Here is an 18,072-nt window from a genome sequence, read left to right on the forward strand (position 1 = left end):
TCGGTTCCATCGAGTCCATGCGCACAGCTACACAGTACCATGCACGTTGATTATTATCAGGAACCAATTCACATGCCATACACTGAAATAAAATATGATAGTTGCATCTTTGAATCAAATTTCCACTCAAATAAAATATGACAGTTGCATGTATCACACAAGTACACTCAAATAAATATGACAATAGAACCAATGATTCTATGAAAAACAATTGAAGTGAAGAAGTAAAGGTTCTCTGATTCACAAATCGAATCCTATAATGTTTGGGTAAATAAAGTGCAAGGCATGAACTAAAACTAGTTTGCCATATGTCGTGCAAGGATCTTCTTCTTCATTATCTCAAGCCACTGCAGCTGGTCCTGGTCGAGGGAGCTCTTGTCCGCCAACATGATTTCTTTCTCCTCCTTCAACAAGTCTGCTTCAATTTTTTTTTCTTCATTTGACAATCGCTTCTTCTCAAGCTCAAGTGAAGCCTTCTCTACCTCAATTGAGGCCATGTACCTCTCCTTTTTCTCCTTATCTCTTTCCCTGTCAAAAGCCTCCTTCTTCTCCCACATCTTGTCCAAAGCTTCAATGCAAGCGTCAGCGCCTCCTCGCCTAAAAGCTTCTTTTGCCCTCTTCTGACCCATTGGCCTCTTTCGATCTTCAGAACTTGGCGCTGCAATCTCTTGCACTTCGTCATTGATGTTAGCTTGCACATTGTTCGGCGTGGAGTCCTTGGTAGTCTTCTGTTTTTTCTTAGTGGCTTGTTTCTGCTGCTCAGCCAGTTCAATCCTTTTTGTCTTCCACTTGTCTTCATCCTTCAACCTGTTCCAACAATGTAGAAGAGTAAACGACTTCTTCTCCTCGTCTACTCCCGTGTACATCTCAGATGCTTCAGTAATCTACACAAGTAAAAAATTTAAAATGTTTATATCCTCACATATTAACTAAATATTGCGAAACAAATAAAAGAACCAACTACGAAAACAAACCATGTCTTGGATAGTCGCTCCACTTTGATTCCTACGCTCAATTTTCTCGTAGCATGAACAGTACTTGTTCACATCCTTCTGAATAGTGAGCCACCTATGCATAATAGAGTTCTCTGTCCTGATAGCTTTAGTTGTCTTGTGTTCGTCGAAGAAAGCATGAATTCTACCCCAAAATGATAAACGAGTTTGATTGGCACCGTGAATGGGATCTTTGCTAACATTCAACCAAGCTGAGCATATAACTATATCTTCGTCTTTATCAAATTTTTTTGTCCTATGTGACGCACCCTTTCCAGCACGACGGCAACCAGCAACTTCAGCTGCCTGCACTTCCACAACATCATCATCTTGAAATGCGGAAGGAAGATCATTACTAGTTTGTTGAGTGTGTGGAGTCAGTGGAAAGTTCAAGTCGTCCAAGCCAGGAACGTTTGTGCCATTTGATGTGAGTATGCCCGTATAGAATCCCATTCCTTCCATTTGAACGAATCTGCCAAAAAACAGCAAATGTTGTGTTTCAAATTAGCACGAATAGATCAAAGACACTACATATATTCGCTCTTATTCGAAAAAAATAAAGATCAAAGGACATGCGTAGACATCTGTACATATACACCTTCACATCATACAGGGACATGCATATCATCGAGGAGGATATTGTTTAAACGGACACATCTGTGCATATCATCGAAGACCTTTGTTGAATTCTAGAAGCAAACGCTACTATTTGGGAATCATAGCACAGCCGTCCATCCCCTCCGCACAGAGCCACAGAACGCTAGCTAGCAACAATGGAAAACGTATACCATCAATTGAAAGATTGGATCATGGAGTACCTCAACCCTAGCCGCGTTGATGAAGATGCTGGTCGCCCAGGAAGAACAGGTCGTGATCCCTTGGAGGTCCTTCTGGGGTTCGCGGGAATGTACGACGGCGCGATCCCGTCGACTCCTTCTGGGGTTTCGCGGGAAGGAAACCCGGCGGCGCGGGAGGGAATAGCGAGCGCGCGAGAGGGAAATATTGCGCGGGAGAAGCGCGCGAGAGGGAATGCGAAGCCGAGCGCAAGCGCGCATATATGTGAGTCCATCCCAGGTTTTTGCCAAGTTAATAGAAATGCCAAGCCCATTTGCCAAACCATTGGAAAGGAGATTTTTAAAGTTTTTTCCAAAAACAAGAATGCCAAGCCCATTTGCAAAACCGTTGGAGTTGCTCTAACTCGAACGAACGCAGTTTCTTACTCCTCGGGTGATGCAGAAGCGTAGGTAGGACGTGAAACGAACAAACTCTCTCTTTTTTTTTTGCGACGGAACAAACTCTCTGCTTACCCCCAAGAATTGGGCGAAAAAAAACGAGTAGCCTCCAGGGTTTTCAATTTCGGTATTGCAAAAATTTTGGCTACCACCGAAACTACCGAATTTCGCAAAATTCGGCCGAAATTTCGACAAATTTTTTTTAGAGACTAGCACATGAAGTATGCTTTTTTCTAAAAAAACATTTAAATCTAAACAAATATTAGTATGATTTATGACTACACATCTATTAAATACAAAAATATGCAATATAAACAATAAAAAATTGAGTCTAAAGTTATATAACACATGTATTAGTGTATTACAAAATTTCGGATTTTTCTTTCGGCCACCACCGAAATTATCAAATTTCGCGAAATTTCGCCAAAATTTTGAACCCTGGTAGCCTCTGTCTGAACTGAAGTAGCAGCAACCAGTAGTAGAGGCAAAACATGAATTTTGCAGGTGGAAATCATCTTCGAATTTAAAATCTCAGAGATGCAACTGCCAGTAACGTGTCGAAGGGATGCGACGCAACGACATTCGGATGGAGTTCGGTGGACGCGCACCCGCAACGTCTACCTCCCCCACGTCTGACGGTCCGAGCGTCCCACGGTCCGACCCCACTCACTAGTACTCGCAGCGTGGCCCACTGTCAGCGAGTGTATTTCTCCTTTTTCTTCTTAAAAAAATCCACTTGCAATAATACAAGGCGCGGCGGCGCTCCCCTTCCGCTCCGGAGCCCCCAACGGTCGAGTACTGACGCCCCCCGCCTCTTAAACCTCTCTTCATCTTTCCCTGCACCGCATCGCCCCAATTCGCACCACGAGTTTCGAAAAACCAACGAATCGCGCCTCAGATCACGCGAGCGAGGCGAGCGGGAAGCAGGACTCCATCCGCATCCATCCTCCGCTCACCCATTGATCGATCGTCCGTCCGGTCCAGGTATCCATCCGTCCGTCTGGTTTCGAATTTCGATTGCCCGATTGGGATTCGTTCGTGGCTCTGTTCCGTTGGTTTGCTTCTGCCCTGATCTCTCTGCTTGTGCATTGTGCCGATCCTCAACGGGACGGGAACAGGGGGCTCTCCGGCGGCGAGGGCGATGGAGGAGGACCCGCTCATCCCGCTGGTGCACGTCTGGAACAACGCCGCCTTCGACCACGCCTCCTCCTCCGCGTGGCACGCCCACTCCCCTGCGCCCGCGAGCGCAGGCCGCGAGGCGGAGGGGGACAAGGAGAACCACCGCCCCGACCCCGAGCCGGATGTCGAGGCGGAGATCGGCCACATCGAGGCGGAGATCCTGCGCCTGTCCTCCCGCCTCCACCACCTCCGCACCTCCAAGCAGTCGGAGCCGTCCAAGCGCGGAGAGGTCGCGCCCCGCGCCCGCGGCGAAGGTGGCGGCGCGGCCGCGGACGTGGGGGCTCAGCATGGGCCCGCTCGACGTCGCCGCTTCCGTCAACCCCAACCCGCTCACCACTGACAAGCAGCAGCCGCGCGCCGCGCAGGGTCTGAAGCCGATCAAGCAGGCCCCGGCGGCGGCGCGGGGCAGGGGCGTCAGCCTCGGGCCCCTTGACATCGTGGCCGCGAACCCTAGGGTCCCCTCCGCCGCCGCCACCGCACCGCAGAGGAAGATTCAGGGCGAGGGCGGCGCCGCGCGGCCGATCCTGAGGCCGATCAAGGAGCCCCCCGTGCAGCGGCGCAGGGGCGTCAGCCTCGGGCCCTTGGAGATCCACAACGGTGTCGGCAGCAAGCCCGGGGCGGCGGCGGCGCGGGTCAAGACCTTCACCAACAAAGTCGGCGCCGTTCGGGAGGAAGGCCAGCGTTCCAAGCAGCACGCCGTCCCCGCCAGACCGTGGCCGTCCAGCAATGCCAGGCAACCACTGGATGCCAGGCAAAGCACCGCAGCAAGCCGAGCCAAGGCGAGGAGCGGGAGCATGAGCCCCAGCAGGTCCAGGAGACAGTCCACTTCCAAGGCTGCCGAGACAAGAGCAGTCAACGCCAACAAAGTGGCTGATGAGCTGAAGCCCAAAGGCGTGGTGGTGGGCAATCACACCAGCAATGCAACCACTGCGAAGAGGCCGGCGGGGAGCTCCAAGGTCAGGGTCGTCCCGAGCCGCTACAGCATCACCCCTGGCTCGTCCCTGGCAGCTGTGTCACAAGACAAGCGGTCCAAGCAGTCTCTCCCAGGACCGGCTAGTGCTGCAAGCCAGACGGAAGAGATCAGAGCAAAGCTCACTGAGCCGTCGAATGACGAGCTGTCTCCTGAAACAGTTGCCAAGGTTGCAGAGCTGCTCCCAAGGATCAAGACCATGCCGCCTTCTGATAAGAGTCCGCGTGACTCAGGGTGTGCCAAGCGTGTTGCAGATTTGGTTGGGAAGCGATCCTTCTTCACCGCCGCAGCTGAGGATGGCAATCTCGTGACGCCCTACCAGGCACGGGTGGTTGAACTTGAATCACCTGAGGCAGCAGCAGCAGAAGCAGAAGCATGAGATGTTTGGCTTCGATCAATTCCTTCTGACAGCTTGGCTCCCCTTCGTCATGAGTGTTCGAAGTGCCTGCTTAACTTGAGCTTGCATCTGGGGTGAGGCCTCTTTTTGCAGTGTGCTACTTCATAATCTACTGTTACATTCATATCATATCTCATGCCCTATTTTTTTTTCTTGAGACATTGCTAGTATATTTTGTGTTGCCTTGTGAAAAGAGAGTGAAATGTCTGCTCCTGCTGGTGCTCTTGTTTTGAATTGTAATAAGTGTGTTCTTGGTTTGATGAAGTACAGGATCATGCTGTGGTTTATAATATGCCTCTCCTCCTTTATTTGTTTTGCTTTGCTGCCTTTGATTTTGAAATGCATTTGGATATTTTTGCTCTGGGGACTGATGAATTGCTGTCCCTTGTATGTACATAACTGGTCAGTATCAGTAACCTATATAGGTCAGTATCAGTAGCACCTATATAAGTTCTCCAAGTTTTCCACCAATCCAGCTAGGAATGTCGCATGTTTCTCCTGAATGTTGTACCACAACCATGCATGATGGTACAATTCTAGTTTTAGTTCTCTAGTTCATGCATAGTTTTTCCTGAACACACAGGAAGAGGAAGTCCACTGATGAAAAATGTGAAACTGTCAAGGACCTGGGCGCCTAGAGTTGGAGGCCAAGGCCCCACATGACAGAAACATTGGTGAAACCGGGTGGTGTGTTCAAGTAATACATTTTTCAGAAGTCACTGCACAAACCATGAATCGACATCACTACTGCACAAACAAATAGAGGCCAGACTGGACCTTTAGACCACATACAGAGGCCTGGATCAGTCATTACTGGATCAGCCATTCACGAGGTCATCTTGAAGCATCACGGGAATGCCGAATGCCCAAATCCTAATGAATATTAGAAAGAAAACAAACTACTGGCGAACAAGACAACCCGCTTTTCTGTCTGAATACTTGCTGTTGCTGGATGATTGTTCGGTATGAGAGCGATGCCAGTATTTTAGTGCTGTCCTTGTTTATCCTCCATTTGGCTGCTTTGACATGTCAGTTGTCTAATACTACTAAATTTCACTGCTCTTCCCAGTAACAATGTTGCAGAAGCCGTTAGTTTGGCTGCTAGCTAACTCACACGTTTATCCTCCATTTCACCATTTGGCTGTTTTTGTTGGAGTTGTTCCAAATTCACTCCAAGATATAGGCCAGGCTTCTGACGGAGCGAAGCGGAGGCCCGTCGCCGGAGGCTTGGGCCGGAGCGTAGCGGAGTCTGAAGCTGGCCCATCAGGTCTCGCCCCTGTGCTCGGGGGGTGCGGGGGGCGGAGCCCCCCGCGGTACGGTACGGTATATACACCCTTGCTAGGGTTTTGTGGAGACTCGATTCTCTTGTAAGCCGCCATAGACGTGTAACCCAAAACTCTTGAGATAGTGAGATTGTTGCTGGCTGGTGCCCGTGGTTTTTCCCCTTCACATCGGAGGGGTTTTCCACGTTAAATCGTGTGTCTCCTCTGTGGCTTGATTCTTTACTTCTTATTCCTATACGTCGTTCATAACAGCTTTGACATGGCAGTTGTCTAATTTTCACTGCTTTTGCCAGTAACAATGTTGCAGGAACCGTTAGTTTGACTGCTAGCTAACTCCCACATGCTCCTATCATACGGATTGGTAGGGTGCTTAAGTTTTCTTTGGATTATCTATAGATGCAGATGTAGACAGAAGATTGGCTGGTTGACGGTTCAGCATATGCTCCTCCTGTAGTCCTGACAGCAGAAATTAGAGACCGACACTGATGTAGTTCTTGAGCTATGGATTATAGTCGTATGTTTGCAGTGCTACATGGAAGCCTTAATTCCTTAAAGTCTGGAAATTCTACCTGTCATTGTATTTGTAAGACAAAAATACTAGATTTGCAATAAATCTCACAAAGTACAAGAGACTAAAAGGCGATCGCTATAGAAGACTGACGAAGACACTGAATTTAGAACCCTGTTCCTAAAAAAGGTTGAATTTAACTGAAGTTGCAATATATATCACAAAGGAATCATAATGATGGATCGATGTGTCGAGATTACAAGCAAAGCCGAAAACAAAAAGCTATGGACATCAAATAAACTAGAGCTAAACCTCAGTGAAAGAGGAGTCAGACATAACTTAGACACTCCATATTTTGCTGAAGATGGTTTGCAGTCTGTTATTAGATAGTTTCCTGACGATCTTCTTGGCGTCGAAGTCACCAGAGTCTGCCAGTTCTTTTAGGCAGCAGAAATTCTCTGATGTCACAATCTTCTTCCTTCCACTGTGGGTCTCAGCCAAGGACATGATAGCAGAGAGGATCAGGTCCTTCGCCATCAGCTTGCCCTCAGCTGGATCAAGAAGCTGCAGCAGCCTGTTCAGATTGTCGCCGTCTTGAATGAAGATGACGCGGTTGGGGTGAAGCATCAGCAAGCTGGACAGAACCTGAGCCGCCATTTCCCGGACTCGGCAGGATTTCGCTCCAAGCAAGCTTGACAGGGTGCTCAAATACCCTGCTCTGCCCATCATCCGGTTGTACTCCTCAGAAACCTCAGAAAGATGCCTCAGAATCTTGAGGGTGCATTCGAGGACAGCGTAGTCGCCATTGTTCAGGTAGAAGAGCAGCCAGCCAAGGACATCCGAGCTGATGAGGTCATCCAAGGAGTTTGCAGAAGAGAAGCAGAAGAACCAGATGGCTGCAAGAGCAACCTCCCTGGCCTTGTATGAGTACGGAAGGTCGGGGTATATCAACTGGAGGAGTGACTGGATCACCCCCATGCCGACGGCTTCCTCCCTGACGTCGGCGTCATCCAGAGCCATGGCGTGGAGCAACTCGACGGCGCCGAGCTTGCGGACCTCCTCCTTCTTCTGGGAGAGCTTCACCAGCTCCGTGACCACGCCTTGCTCCACCATGAACATCTTCACTTCCTCCACCCGGCTCAGGTTCCTCAGCACTGCAAAAGACGAGCTGATGAGCTTGCTGCTGCTGCCGGCGCCGGCGCAGGCGTGCAGCAGCGTGGTGAGGCCGCCGTGCGCGCAGACGGCCCACACGTTGTCGGAGTTCTCCGTCAGCTCCCTCAGCGCGTGCGCTGCTCTCTCCTTGCCCAGCTCGCTGGCCGTGTCCGTGTTCTCCAGCAGCTGGACAAGCGGGGCGATCACCCCTTGCCTTCACCAGCATTCCTCTGTAACACTCGGAGCTCGCGACGACGGCGACGGCACCGGCGGCCTCTTCTTGGATGCACGCGTCCGTGGACTCGAGGAACCCGGTGAGCAAGGCGATGCCGTCGTCGACGTCGAGAGCGACAACCTTTGCGCAGAATTCGTCTTCTGCCAAGAGCTCTCTGATGGTGGCCAGTGCCTGGCTCCTCTGGACGGTGCCACCGATCCTGATCCTGGAGAAGAGATCCTTGAGGTAGAACGCCTTCTCACCTACGCTGGCCTCGGCGCTGGGCCTGACGGCGACAATGGCCTTCGACGGCGAGGCCACCCCGGACGAAGCCATCTCCTTGAGCTGCTTCATGTGCGCATCAAGCTTGCAGCTCAGGTTGTCCAGGTCGCTCCTCAGACGAAGCCTTCCACCCTTGTATGACCCGTCGCTGCACTGAGAAGCAACGACCTGGATGCTCCTCACGGTAGCTGAAGCCAGCCGCAGAAGCTCAGCCAACACAGGATGCTCCTCGTCGTCATCGTTGTTGACGTAGCTGTCGCCGCCGACGCTGCTGCACAGTGAATTCAGGCTGCAGCAGAGCTGATGGAGCTTGTCCTTGATGGACTGCCACTTGGCTGGGAATTGTGAGACGGAGCAGGCCAGTGAAGAGGATGCCACGGACATGATGAGCTCCAGTGCCTCACCATTGCTGACTCCTGGTGCTTCTTCAGCTTCTCCCATCTCTGCACTCTGTGGAGGTCACCACAAGAAGAACACTGTCTACCTATGTAGTAGCATTCATCTTGGGATTGGGACCTTGAGATGCTATGTATGGTATGTATGTATGGTGGTGCAAGGATCTTGGACAAATGTTAGTTTTGTACTGGCATCTACTGGTAGCCAGTGCACGCCACTATGGGGGCAGATGGGTAGGCTGGTTGGTAGTGCCGGCACCAATCTCTGATCTGTCCTCTAGTTACCCCTGCCAATCTGCCATGCTGCCAGCCTCCTGTTGGTTTCTTCCATTGGAATCTTGCTCCTCTCTCTGTCAATCTGTGTAGCTTTCAGCTTCATCGCTGTTTGGTCAGTTGTTTTCTCTGCCATGCTCCCATCTCACTGTAACTTTGTACTTAGCAGTCAGCAGTAGCTAAAAGAGTAATTTCTCTGACCAGTATTAACGAATTGTTCGCATATAATCTAGCTGCAAATTTCTGCAATGAGAGCAATGGGATGGAATTGGATGGAATGATGGCTTGCATCAGTGGGTTGGGTGAGTGAGTCTGCAGAAAGAGTTAAAGGACGCTGAATGCCTCCATGGGGATATAATGGAGTCATGAGCTACAGTTGAGTTGGTGATTATGCAGTGCTCTGCTCACCATGTATTATGAGGCCAGCATCGAGTACCTTTCCGGGAGTAAAATAACGGCAAAATGGCTTTACGCTTCTCTTTCTGTTGGTACCCATTGGCAGGGCAGCTGTGTCTGTGTCCTGGTGATTCATGGAAGATGTGCTGTTGGTCACCTAACCTGCTCCGTAGCAGCGTATGATACTTGAAGGTAAAGTCACAGTACAGCAACAGCTTCAAATTAATTTCAATCACTATTCTCGTAATGAGCTCATCTAACGGCACCCCCCCCCCCCCCCCCCCCCCCCCCCCCCAAAAAAAAAAAAAGAATCGACAAATGCCGTCAATGGGAAACAACAACATTACAACATGAACTCATGTCTCATGATAAACAACATGTGTCATTGCGAAGCTGAATGTGGAACAATGTGTCAGTGACACATTAGTCCATATAGTTTGGTATTAGTTGCAAATAGTCATTCAGTGGCAAATATAAAATTGTTCCCAGCTCCAAATTACAATATGTCATTAAAAATGTATCTTTGTTTAGCATGTTCTTATTGGCCTGTGGTCTGGGCCAGGACATGCGGCGAAACAAAGGCACTGCTGGGTCTAGCTAGGGTAATCAGTTGGCAAGTGCGTGCAAATCTAGTAAGGCACACTAAGGACTCTTGGGCTTTAAGCTTGGAGATGACTTGAGAGATTTCTTTTGTGAGAAAAGGATCAGAGGATGAGCCCTACCTGTTCTTGCTTTCAATGATTTTTCCCCCCACCGGCCACTCCAGTGATGGATGAACAGGCAGGGGACAGGCATTGATTTGGATGGTGTAAATGCACGTTTGTACCATAACTCTGTCATGAAAGGCATACTACTACCTACAGAAGACAGCGTGAGTGGAGCACTTACCAAGATGCCAAAACTACATCACAGGATGAAGTGGTGAAGTGTCGTGGCCATGGATGATGGATCTCGTCTGCAAACTGCAAATGCTTCTGGTATCTTCCGCCTCAGCGACGTACGGTACGGTACTTACCGTGGTACTCACCGGATTTTACCTTCAAGTAACATGCACAATTTGCTTTGTACGGTATTCACCGGATTGATTGAAAAAAAAAGCACTCGTGTCATGTTCCGATGCAAAAAATCTCATACAAGGCCACTTAAATCGCAGCGCTCGCTCGCACTTCAAACCTTCTGTATTGTGGTCGTTGAATACCTCAGCCATAACTCATTAGCATCATAAGAAAACGAAAGAGAATCAGATCGCACCGCACCGACAAGGTCACCACTACGAAGGATCCATTGCCATAGTGTCGTTGCAGCTCTACAAACTGCCGACCGATGAAAGAATTCCACTAGATCTGGACTTCTTCAAGACTACTTCATAGCCATCGCCAAGAAAAACAACAAGCAGCCTGTTCGGTTGGCTGATTCGTATCGTTGCTGGTTCGTGAAGAAGTACTGCTGACTGGTTTGTGTGAGAGAAAAATACTGTTCCGGCTAAAAATTTACGATCGTTTACAACAAGCAACAGTGTAAACGAGCAACAGCCAAACAAACAGGCTGCTTCGTAGTCGTCGCCAAGAAAAACAACGAGGCTATTCTGGCCACATCCACCGTTGGACTCCACACCGCACTCTTGCCGCCCCGAGAGAAACCACGGCACATGAAGCTCTCATAGTATCTACTCTCACGGATTTGTTTGTTGTATCGCCCCACAAGAAAAGGTGTGCAGCTCGTGCCACCTTGGAACACCACCACTTGAATTCACGATAAGGATCTCGTGAATCTTGATGATAATTTGATTTTTTTTAATTTTAAGTTTTTTAAAAGAGGGTATATACCAGTCCGGGGAATACATCATGTCACTATCACTCGGAAACTATACCGCTCTCAGTCTAGGAGCATGTGTGTTTTAAGTTTTGGCTTATGCTAACCAAAAGCTGAACAAACAGCCTAGCTGTTAAGTTGGTTTTTGAAAAGCTAGAAAGCTGATTTATGAGGAAATAAACTAAAAGTTGAAATACATGTTTTCCGGAGCTTTTCTAGCTTTTGGTGTGCTGAGAAACAAAAAAAAATTATTAAAAAAATCAATAACAAAAGAAAACAACAAAGAAGAAACCAAAAAGCTAGAAAGTCACCCAAAACCAACAAACAGATCCTGACTATGTAAGTGGTAAATGAAGGTACCAGAGGGAGAAGAACCTGTCCTGCTTTACATGCTCTGCAAGCTGCTCTTGTTCCAGTGAATCCAAAGCAGACTATTATCACAACCGGTAATAAACGGTCGAATAGGGAGCGTATAGCCGTATACATACAGCACGTGACTTTGAACTTTTGAAGGGCCAGCTGCGGCAGAAGAGGCCGGCGTGAGCAGCAAAATGGACCACTCGGCATTCCATTGGCCGTTAGGACCAATCCATGCGTAGACACTAGTAGAGAACACATGGACGGCTGGCTGCCCACACCATGTGGTGTAGGCGTACTACAATCCCGTGGCCACCCTTGAGGCAGACATGCCGTTATTGCTGTCAGTAACCAGTATCATCCTGCTGCTGTTGTTAGTACAAGCAGTGAAAACCATGAATCAACACTCGAGAGTTGAGACCTCATCTGGTTCGCCTGGGGATGGTCGGTCAGAACGGTGGGTTCATACCCTGGTCCAAAAGATGAGAACTGCAGCAACAATTCACTTCATAACAACGAACTTGCACGGCATGCGTGCAAACAATGGCTCGCGGCAATTTCACGTGAAGTGGTTCGATTCTCGCGGCAAGAATCAGATGCCATGCTCCAAGCGGGGCTACAGTGCAAGCTAAAAAGGGGGCCTCTTTCTTCCAAGGCTGCTTCACATGTTGAGAGCCTTCCATCCATCCATCCATCACGTAGCAGGAGCAAATAGGCTACAGTGCAAGCTAAAGAACAGCAGTTTCGTTGGCAGGACCTGGCGCGGGGCGGGAAACAGGAACAGCTTTGCTTGCTCAAGCTCCAGCAGCAAATCGATTATTCCACAGAAGAAATCCCTGTGCAGAAGAAGGGTGGCGATGCATCTGGTTCAGGCGCCGCCGCTAAATTCGGCTTGAATCCCTCCCGAATATGAACCGGCGAGTCCAGTCGGAAACCACCAGTACCCTCGTGCGCCAGCTCACTTGCTTGCTGGATACATGAGAAGAGAACGATAGCAAGTTAGGACAGTCATGAGTTGCCACAAAAAACGACTTGTGAGGACAGAGGCTTGATTATTCATGATGAAAAAGGATAAGGCGGTGGCTGAAGTAGAGAGAATAGCAACATGCAAACACAATGAGGGGCCGTGCTTTTTCCGGTCAGATGGATTGTAGATGATGAGAGCGCACTCGAGAGTTTCTACCTGGCATACACAGAGTACCACAGCCACTGAGTGCTGTGGCCCATGGAGACCCAGTCGCCCGGGAGCTCTGCAGCAGCTTGTTCTCCACCCAGGGGTGCGAATTGCCCAAAATGCTTGTAGCTTGAAAGCAACGGCATCAAGAGATGAGTAGGCATACAATGCAGAAATAAGTTGAAGAGCTAACAGTATCAGTATAAGCTTTACATGTCGACATCTATTTTTGAAAATTATATTTGAAGAGCTTAAAGGCTTTGTTGTTGTTGTTGTATATTTGGTTAGCGACGATTTTCACTGGATAAAAACAAGTTCTGAACTGACCATATTTCATATTAAAAGTTGACCTGTGTTGACTGAATATGAACTATTAGTCTCTATGCCATTATTAAGCTTGTCAGAACTCACTCAGAAATAATGCCTTTCAGGCCTGATATAGCATGCAACTATGCAGTTATGACTTTGGAGTGTGAACAGAGCTAAATACCGAAATGGGCGGAAAAAGTGACGGCCAGATACCCCTGCATGCAAAGGGCCTTCTGGTTCCTCTTTGCATTTTTCCATTTTGTTGAAACATTCAGCGAGATACTGCCCTTGTTGTGCAGCGACCTACAGGAAACTGGTTATTCACAAATCATAGCATTGTCTGTGCTATACTGCTATATATACCATTAACAGACAACTTGCATATCACCATTGAGCAAACCTGAGCTGTTGCTGGAGCATTTTTCACTTGGGAATCAACATGGCTCAGAGTTTTTTTGAACTCCTCTATATCAACCACCATAGACTCCTTGTGAGAATCACCTATTGCGCCTTTTATTAAATCCGCAATATCAAGCATGTGCATACTTTTCATATAGAGCTCTACTTGCGGATATCTTATATATATATCTTCTAATACATCATTGATCTCTTTCAGTGTTAAAGTGCCAGAATTGTCCTTGTCTGCCATCTTAAATACCATTGAAATATCATCCTGAAATAGTGTAGAAACAGATAAGTCAGAGGGATTTGCTGTTGAAAAATACATGTGAGCTACAGAATGGTAGATCTCATACATATGAAGTTATCCAGCAATAAACCTACTGATGTGCACATTCAAAATTGACAGAATATAAGTATAAGCTAGTGCAGTGATGTAAATGACATGACTGTTGACCTTTACAAGCAGTCAAGTTGGAAAGCAAGAACAGTAGGCTTTATCTGTAAATATAAGGATTAAAGGCTCTACACATACCATTATTTTTCTTTGACTAACTGTAGCACAGTCACCAATTGCATAGACACCTTCACACTCGCGAACTCTTAACCACTCATTAGTTGCCAAGGCACGCCGATTAGTCTGTTCAAGGAGAGAATATTTTGATATATTAACAAAACATTGGAGTTGTACTATTGCTGAGTAAGTCATAAATGGGTTAACTGGTAATGAGAGATTCAACAACCTGCCCAATTTGTTGCATGAAGTCCATGATGACAGGATGAGTACCAATGCCAGCAGACCAAACAGCCATTCCATAAGGCACTGATACCTCCTTGCCAGCTGATTTGCTCTTCATTGTAATCAAATCATCAGACACCTTTATCACTCTGAAGCCCGTGCACACTTCGATGCCATTCCTCTGGAACTTTTGTTCAGCAAATGCAGCTATTTTTTCATCAAACCTATATAACAGAAAATAGACATTCATATCATGGTAAACGTTACAATCTGCTGAGGTTAAATCAAGAATAGATTCTGAACACAGCTACAGTGTTCATGTTTTCATCCAATTTGAAATGCTTTCCCATGTAAAAAAGGGAAAAAAACAACAACCATCTGCAACTGTAATACAGATACACTAAGCTAACCTGGAGGTTCTCTTATCCAAAGTACACAGGACTATTACAGCAACATGAAAGATAAAGATGGCTATTACTGCAACAAGACTATCTATGAAGTCCATAGAACCTTACATATTCAATATATGCTCTCCCGATTGAATAATTGTTATCTTCACAAAGTCTTGAATGGCAGGGTATAGTTTCACCAAATCTTCGACAAGAAAATCATGCATCTCTGCTGCAAATTCAACTCCAGTAGGTCCACCACCAATAACTACAAAATGTAGAATTTTCCTTTTCTCCTCATAGCTAATATTTGGAAGTGATGCTTTTTCGAAACAATCTATCACACACCTCCGTATCTTCTGAGCATCCTCTACTTCCTGACTTTCAGGATGTGAAGCCATATCATGATAGAGGAAGACAGAAAATATTACATGATAGATGATGCAGTTAGTAGCTTCATGAATGTAAATCTTCAAAGAATGACCATAAGGATACTGAAGATTTATACTGCATTAAGGGCAAAATCACACAACAGGGTCATTCAGAGAATGTAATGACATTGAGCAGGTGCTCCATGGGAATGTTAATGTGTGAAAAAGAAAACCTAGGTCACGTATGCTTAACATAAGTAGCTACAAGCTATATATGCGTTCCAAATGGGTGTGCACTACATCATGCCAGATGGTTCAGTGTAAACTGACATTTGACTCTCTTTCATGATTACAATTTGACAGGTTCTTTCATGCAATAAAATCTATGTGTCAATGTAAGATTTTATCGTTGCAGGTTACATTGTTTTGTTAGTCATAAAAGTGTCGTTTCACACAGCATTAGACAATTAGATCAAAATCAAAAGCGTCTTCATGATGTTATAAAAGATCAAGCAGAATAACTACAGCTTATAATTGATATATGGATCATAACAGAATATGTAGGGAATTTTACCTTCAAAAAGCAGCAGTGCTCCAGCACTCCAGGAGTGTTAAATGTACTTACAGTAGCTCCAAGAGCAACAACTAAGTAATCATAATCCAACACAAAATCACCGTTCCCATCAAGATTAGTTCCAACAGCAGAACGACAATGTACAGTTTTTTTATTTGCGTCAATCTTGAAACACTCTGCTTCACAAAATGTGACATCCTTGTTTTTCTACAAAAAAGAAAGACAAGAAGAACAAGAAAACGGTCAGTATGTCACTCAACAAACACAGAAAGTGAATGAACGCTACCGAGACATCCAAGGTATCAATGTAAGCACTCCGAGTAAACAAGAAATGAATCTTTTGGCATTTTGATGTCAATGCTATGCCACTTTGACAACTAAATTTTATCATCAGTCGTCACATATTAGGGATAGCTGAACAAGTCCAAAGAGCAACATTGTGATTTATGAAATAATTTCATGTCTACGCATATCACTTCTATATATCCAAACTACAAAGGTACACATTACAAAACTATATCTATGATCTGATTATGCTGACTGCATGCGCTCTAAGGCCCCACTTGTTTTCAACGTTGAGAGTATAACAGATCAACAGTTAACCAACACACGGCAAGACCCAAGACCCAAGAGATACTGAGTAAGGAGGGCCGTACCCCCAAAGGGTTCATTCGTAGTAGGAGAATAGACAAACACCACACCCAATTACTTTCAGAACACAATAGCACAAAATCAATTGGCAAAGAAGTACCTTCTCAAGGATCCTCCGTATCGGTTCGACAATGCTGCGTGCTTCGACAGTGCCACATGTGACACTCGGAAGCAGAGGCGTGAATGCGAAGTAGTTCCGGGGCGAGATGACCTTCACTTCATACCGGGAGCAGTCGAGGTTCTTGAGGAATGACGTCCCAGCCCAGCCAGTCCCAAGAACCAGCACCTTCTTCTTGGGAGCATCCTGAGATGGCTCCGGAGCACTCTCCGCAGCGGAATCCGCGTACGCCACAAGGCCTCCGCCACTGCAAAGCGGCAACCAATCTTTTAGCTTGCAAATGCAGCCCCAAATAGGCCACTCAGAGTAGTCGAAGTGAAATCTTGGGAGCAACCCGAAGGTATGGATTAACATAAAGGGGGCCTTTTCCCTTCCAAAAGTGCAGTAGACGGACCAAGAACATGATCCCAGGGCCGTCACAGTTGACTACGACTGTCGAACAGGAAAGCAACTCAAAGGGACGGGGAAAAACAAATGGGTCATAAACAGAAAAAAGGAACAGTAAATCACGCGACGAAACCCAAAAAAAAGGTGCAAAATCGGGCGGATTTCTGGTGGAAAGCGACGGAGGAAGCACAAGCACCCACACCTGGCCGCTGCGAACAGAAGTGCTGCGGTGGAGACGCCGGGGCGCGCGATCCCGTCCAGCAGTCGATCACCGGCTCGGGAGGTGAAGAAGGAGAACCCCATCCTTTGCTCGCCTCAGACCTCACTTAGTTCTGACTTCTGAAGTGAAGAACCCCAATCGCGAACGATGAACGAAGAACGATGCGCTGAGACCGGAGAAAGCAAGGAGAGCGATGGAAAAGGCCAGCCTATACCTGCTCGACTGAGTCCTAGTAGCCCCCTTGGTCGCTGCTCATTGGATAGCCGAGTTTTTTCACTCTCTCCTCGCCAGATCAAATCTTTAACACATGCATTAAATATTAAATGTAGGTAAAAAAATAATTAATTATATAGTTTAATTATAAATTATGAGATAAATCTTTTAAATCTAGTTAGATCATAATTAAATAATAATTATTAAATACAAATGAAAATGCTACGGTACCGAATACTAATTCCAAACCCCAATTTAAACAAGCCCGCTGCGGATGTGTCGCAGCAGCAGGGACCGCAGCTCCCCTCTGACCTGACCTGTCCCAACCACGAGTAAAATAAAAAGAAAATTGCGCCCAAATTTGAGGTGATGCAGGAATAAAAAGTTTCCAGATCTCATCCACGTCCCAAGACTTTGCAGCCGCGTTAAGATCTGACACGTGTCACACCATCGCCGATTATACACCGGCTGACCCGCATCAATTCCGCGTCACCCTCTGATGAGTCATCGCCGTTCCTGCATTTGTTTACACAATGACCTGGTGACCAGAGCAGTAATAAATGGCTAAATAATTAACTTGACTTGACCAGCATGTGACACGTCCACACGGCCTATCGCTTCTTTTTTTCCTTTTCTTTCTTTTTCTTTCTTTTCGTGGTTAGAAACATGCCATATGCTTCAGTCAGGGGGCTTCAGCCTCCCTGCCCCCACGCTGCTTTTTCCTGGCTTCCTGCCGTCCTGCGTGAGTAGGGGTGTGTGAGTAATAAACTGCTTCAGCATTGCTGGAACTTTAAAGGCAGCGCTACTGCACAGTCGGCATCTCACATTCAGATTCAGGAATGATCAAATAGTTTACAGTATAATCTACTTCCTCAGTCTCCAAACGAATACAATTATGAAACACTATCACATTTTAAGTATATCAAGTTTGATTAGTTATAGATAAAAAATATAAATATTTATAATATTAAATAAATATTATTATATTAATTACGAAATATATTTTCATAATAAATTGATTTAGAGTCCTAAAGTAGAATACTATTTATCAGAAACTTAGTCCAACGCTTTAACTCATACCATAGT

At 46.7% G+C, this 18,072-nt stretch overlaps 2 protein-coding genes and 2 pseudogenes across 2 annotated transcripts; 1 reads left to right on the forward strand and 3 right to left on the reverse strand.

Annotated features, from left to right (window-relative positions):
- Positions 1-170: 170 nt before the first annotated feature.
- Positions 171-1,123, reverse strand: LOC136519644 (glutathione S-transferase T3-like). Its single transcript, XM_066513026.1, has 2 exons — positions 975-1,123; positions 171-884 (listed from the first exon to the last, which is right to left on the reverse strand). Exons 1-2 carry the CDS (start codon positions 1,074-1,076, stop codon positions 297-299), a joined length of 690 nt encoding a protein of 229 aa, XP_066369123.1. The 5' UTR covers positions 1,077-1,123; the 3' UTR covers positions 171-296.
- Positions 1,124-3,022: 1,899 nt separating this feature from the next.
- On the forward strand, positions 3,023-5,060 carry LOC136522308 (uncharacterized; annotated as a pseudogene).
- A 1,663-nt stretch (positions 5,061-6,723) lies between these two features.
- LOC136521992 (protein ARABIDILLO 2-like) lies at positions 6,724-9,480 on the reverse strand (annotated as a pseudogene).
- A 2,519-nt stretch (positions 9,481-11,999) lies between these two features.
- LOC136520876 (external alternative NAD(P)H-ubiquinone oxidoreductase B1, mitochondrial-like) lies at positions 12,000-17,029 on the reverse strand. Its single transcript, XM_066514554.1, has 11 exons — positions 16,988-17,029; positions 16,756-16,892; positions 16,149-16,413; positions 15,398-15,604; positions 14,579-14,829; positions 14,068-14,287; positions 13,860-13,964; positions 13,326-13,598; positions 13,107-13,228; positions 12,626-12,745; positions 12,000-12,411 (listed from the first exon to the last, which is right to left on the reverse strand). Exons 2-11 carry the CDS (start codon positions 16,854-16,856, stop codon positions 12,324-12,326), a joined length of 1,752 nt encoding a protein of 583 aa, XP_066370651.1. The 5' UTR covers positions 16,857-16,892; positions 16,988-17,029; the 3' UTR covers positions 12,000-12,323.
- Between the last annotated feature and the right edge of the window lie 1,043 nt (positions 17,030-18,072).

This window comes from Miscanthus floridulus, chromosome 18 (assembly GCF_019320115.1).
Source record: "Miscanthus floridulus cultivar M001 chromosome 18, ASM1932011v1, whole genome shotgun sequence".
NCBI classification, from domain to species: domain Eukaryota; kingdom Viridiplantae; phylum Streptophyta; class Magnoliopsida; order Poales; family Poaceae; genus Miscanthus; species Miscanthus floridulus.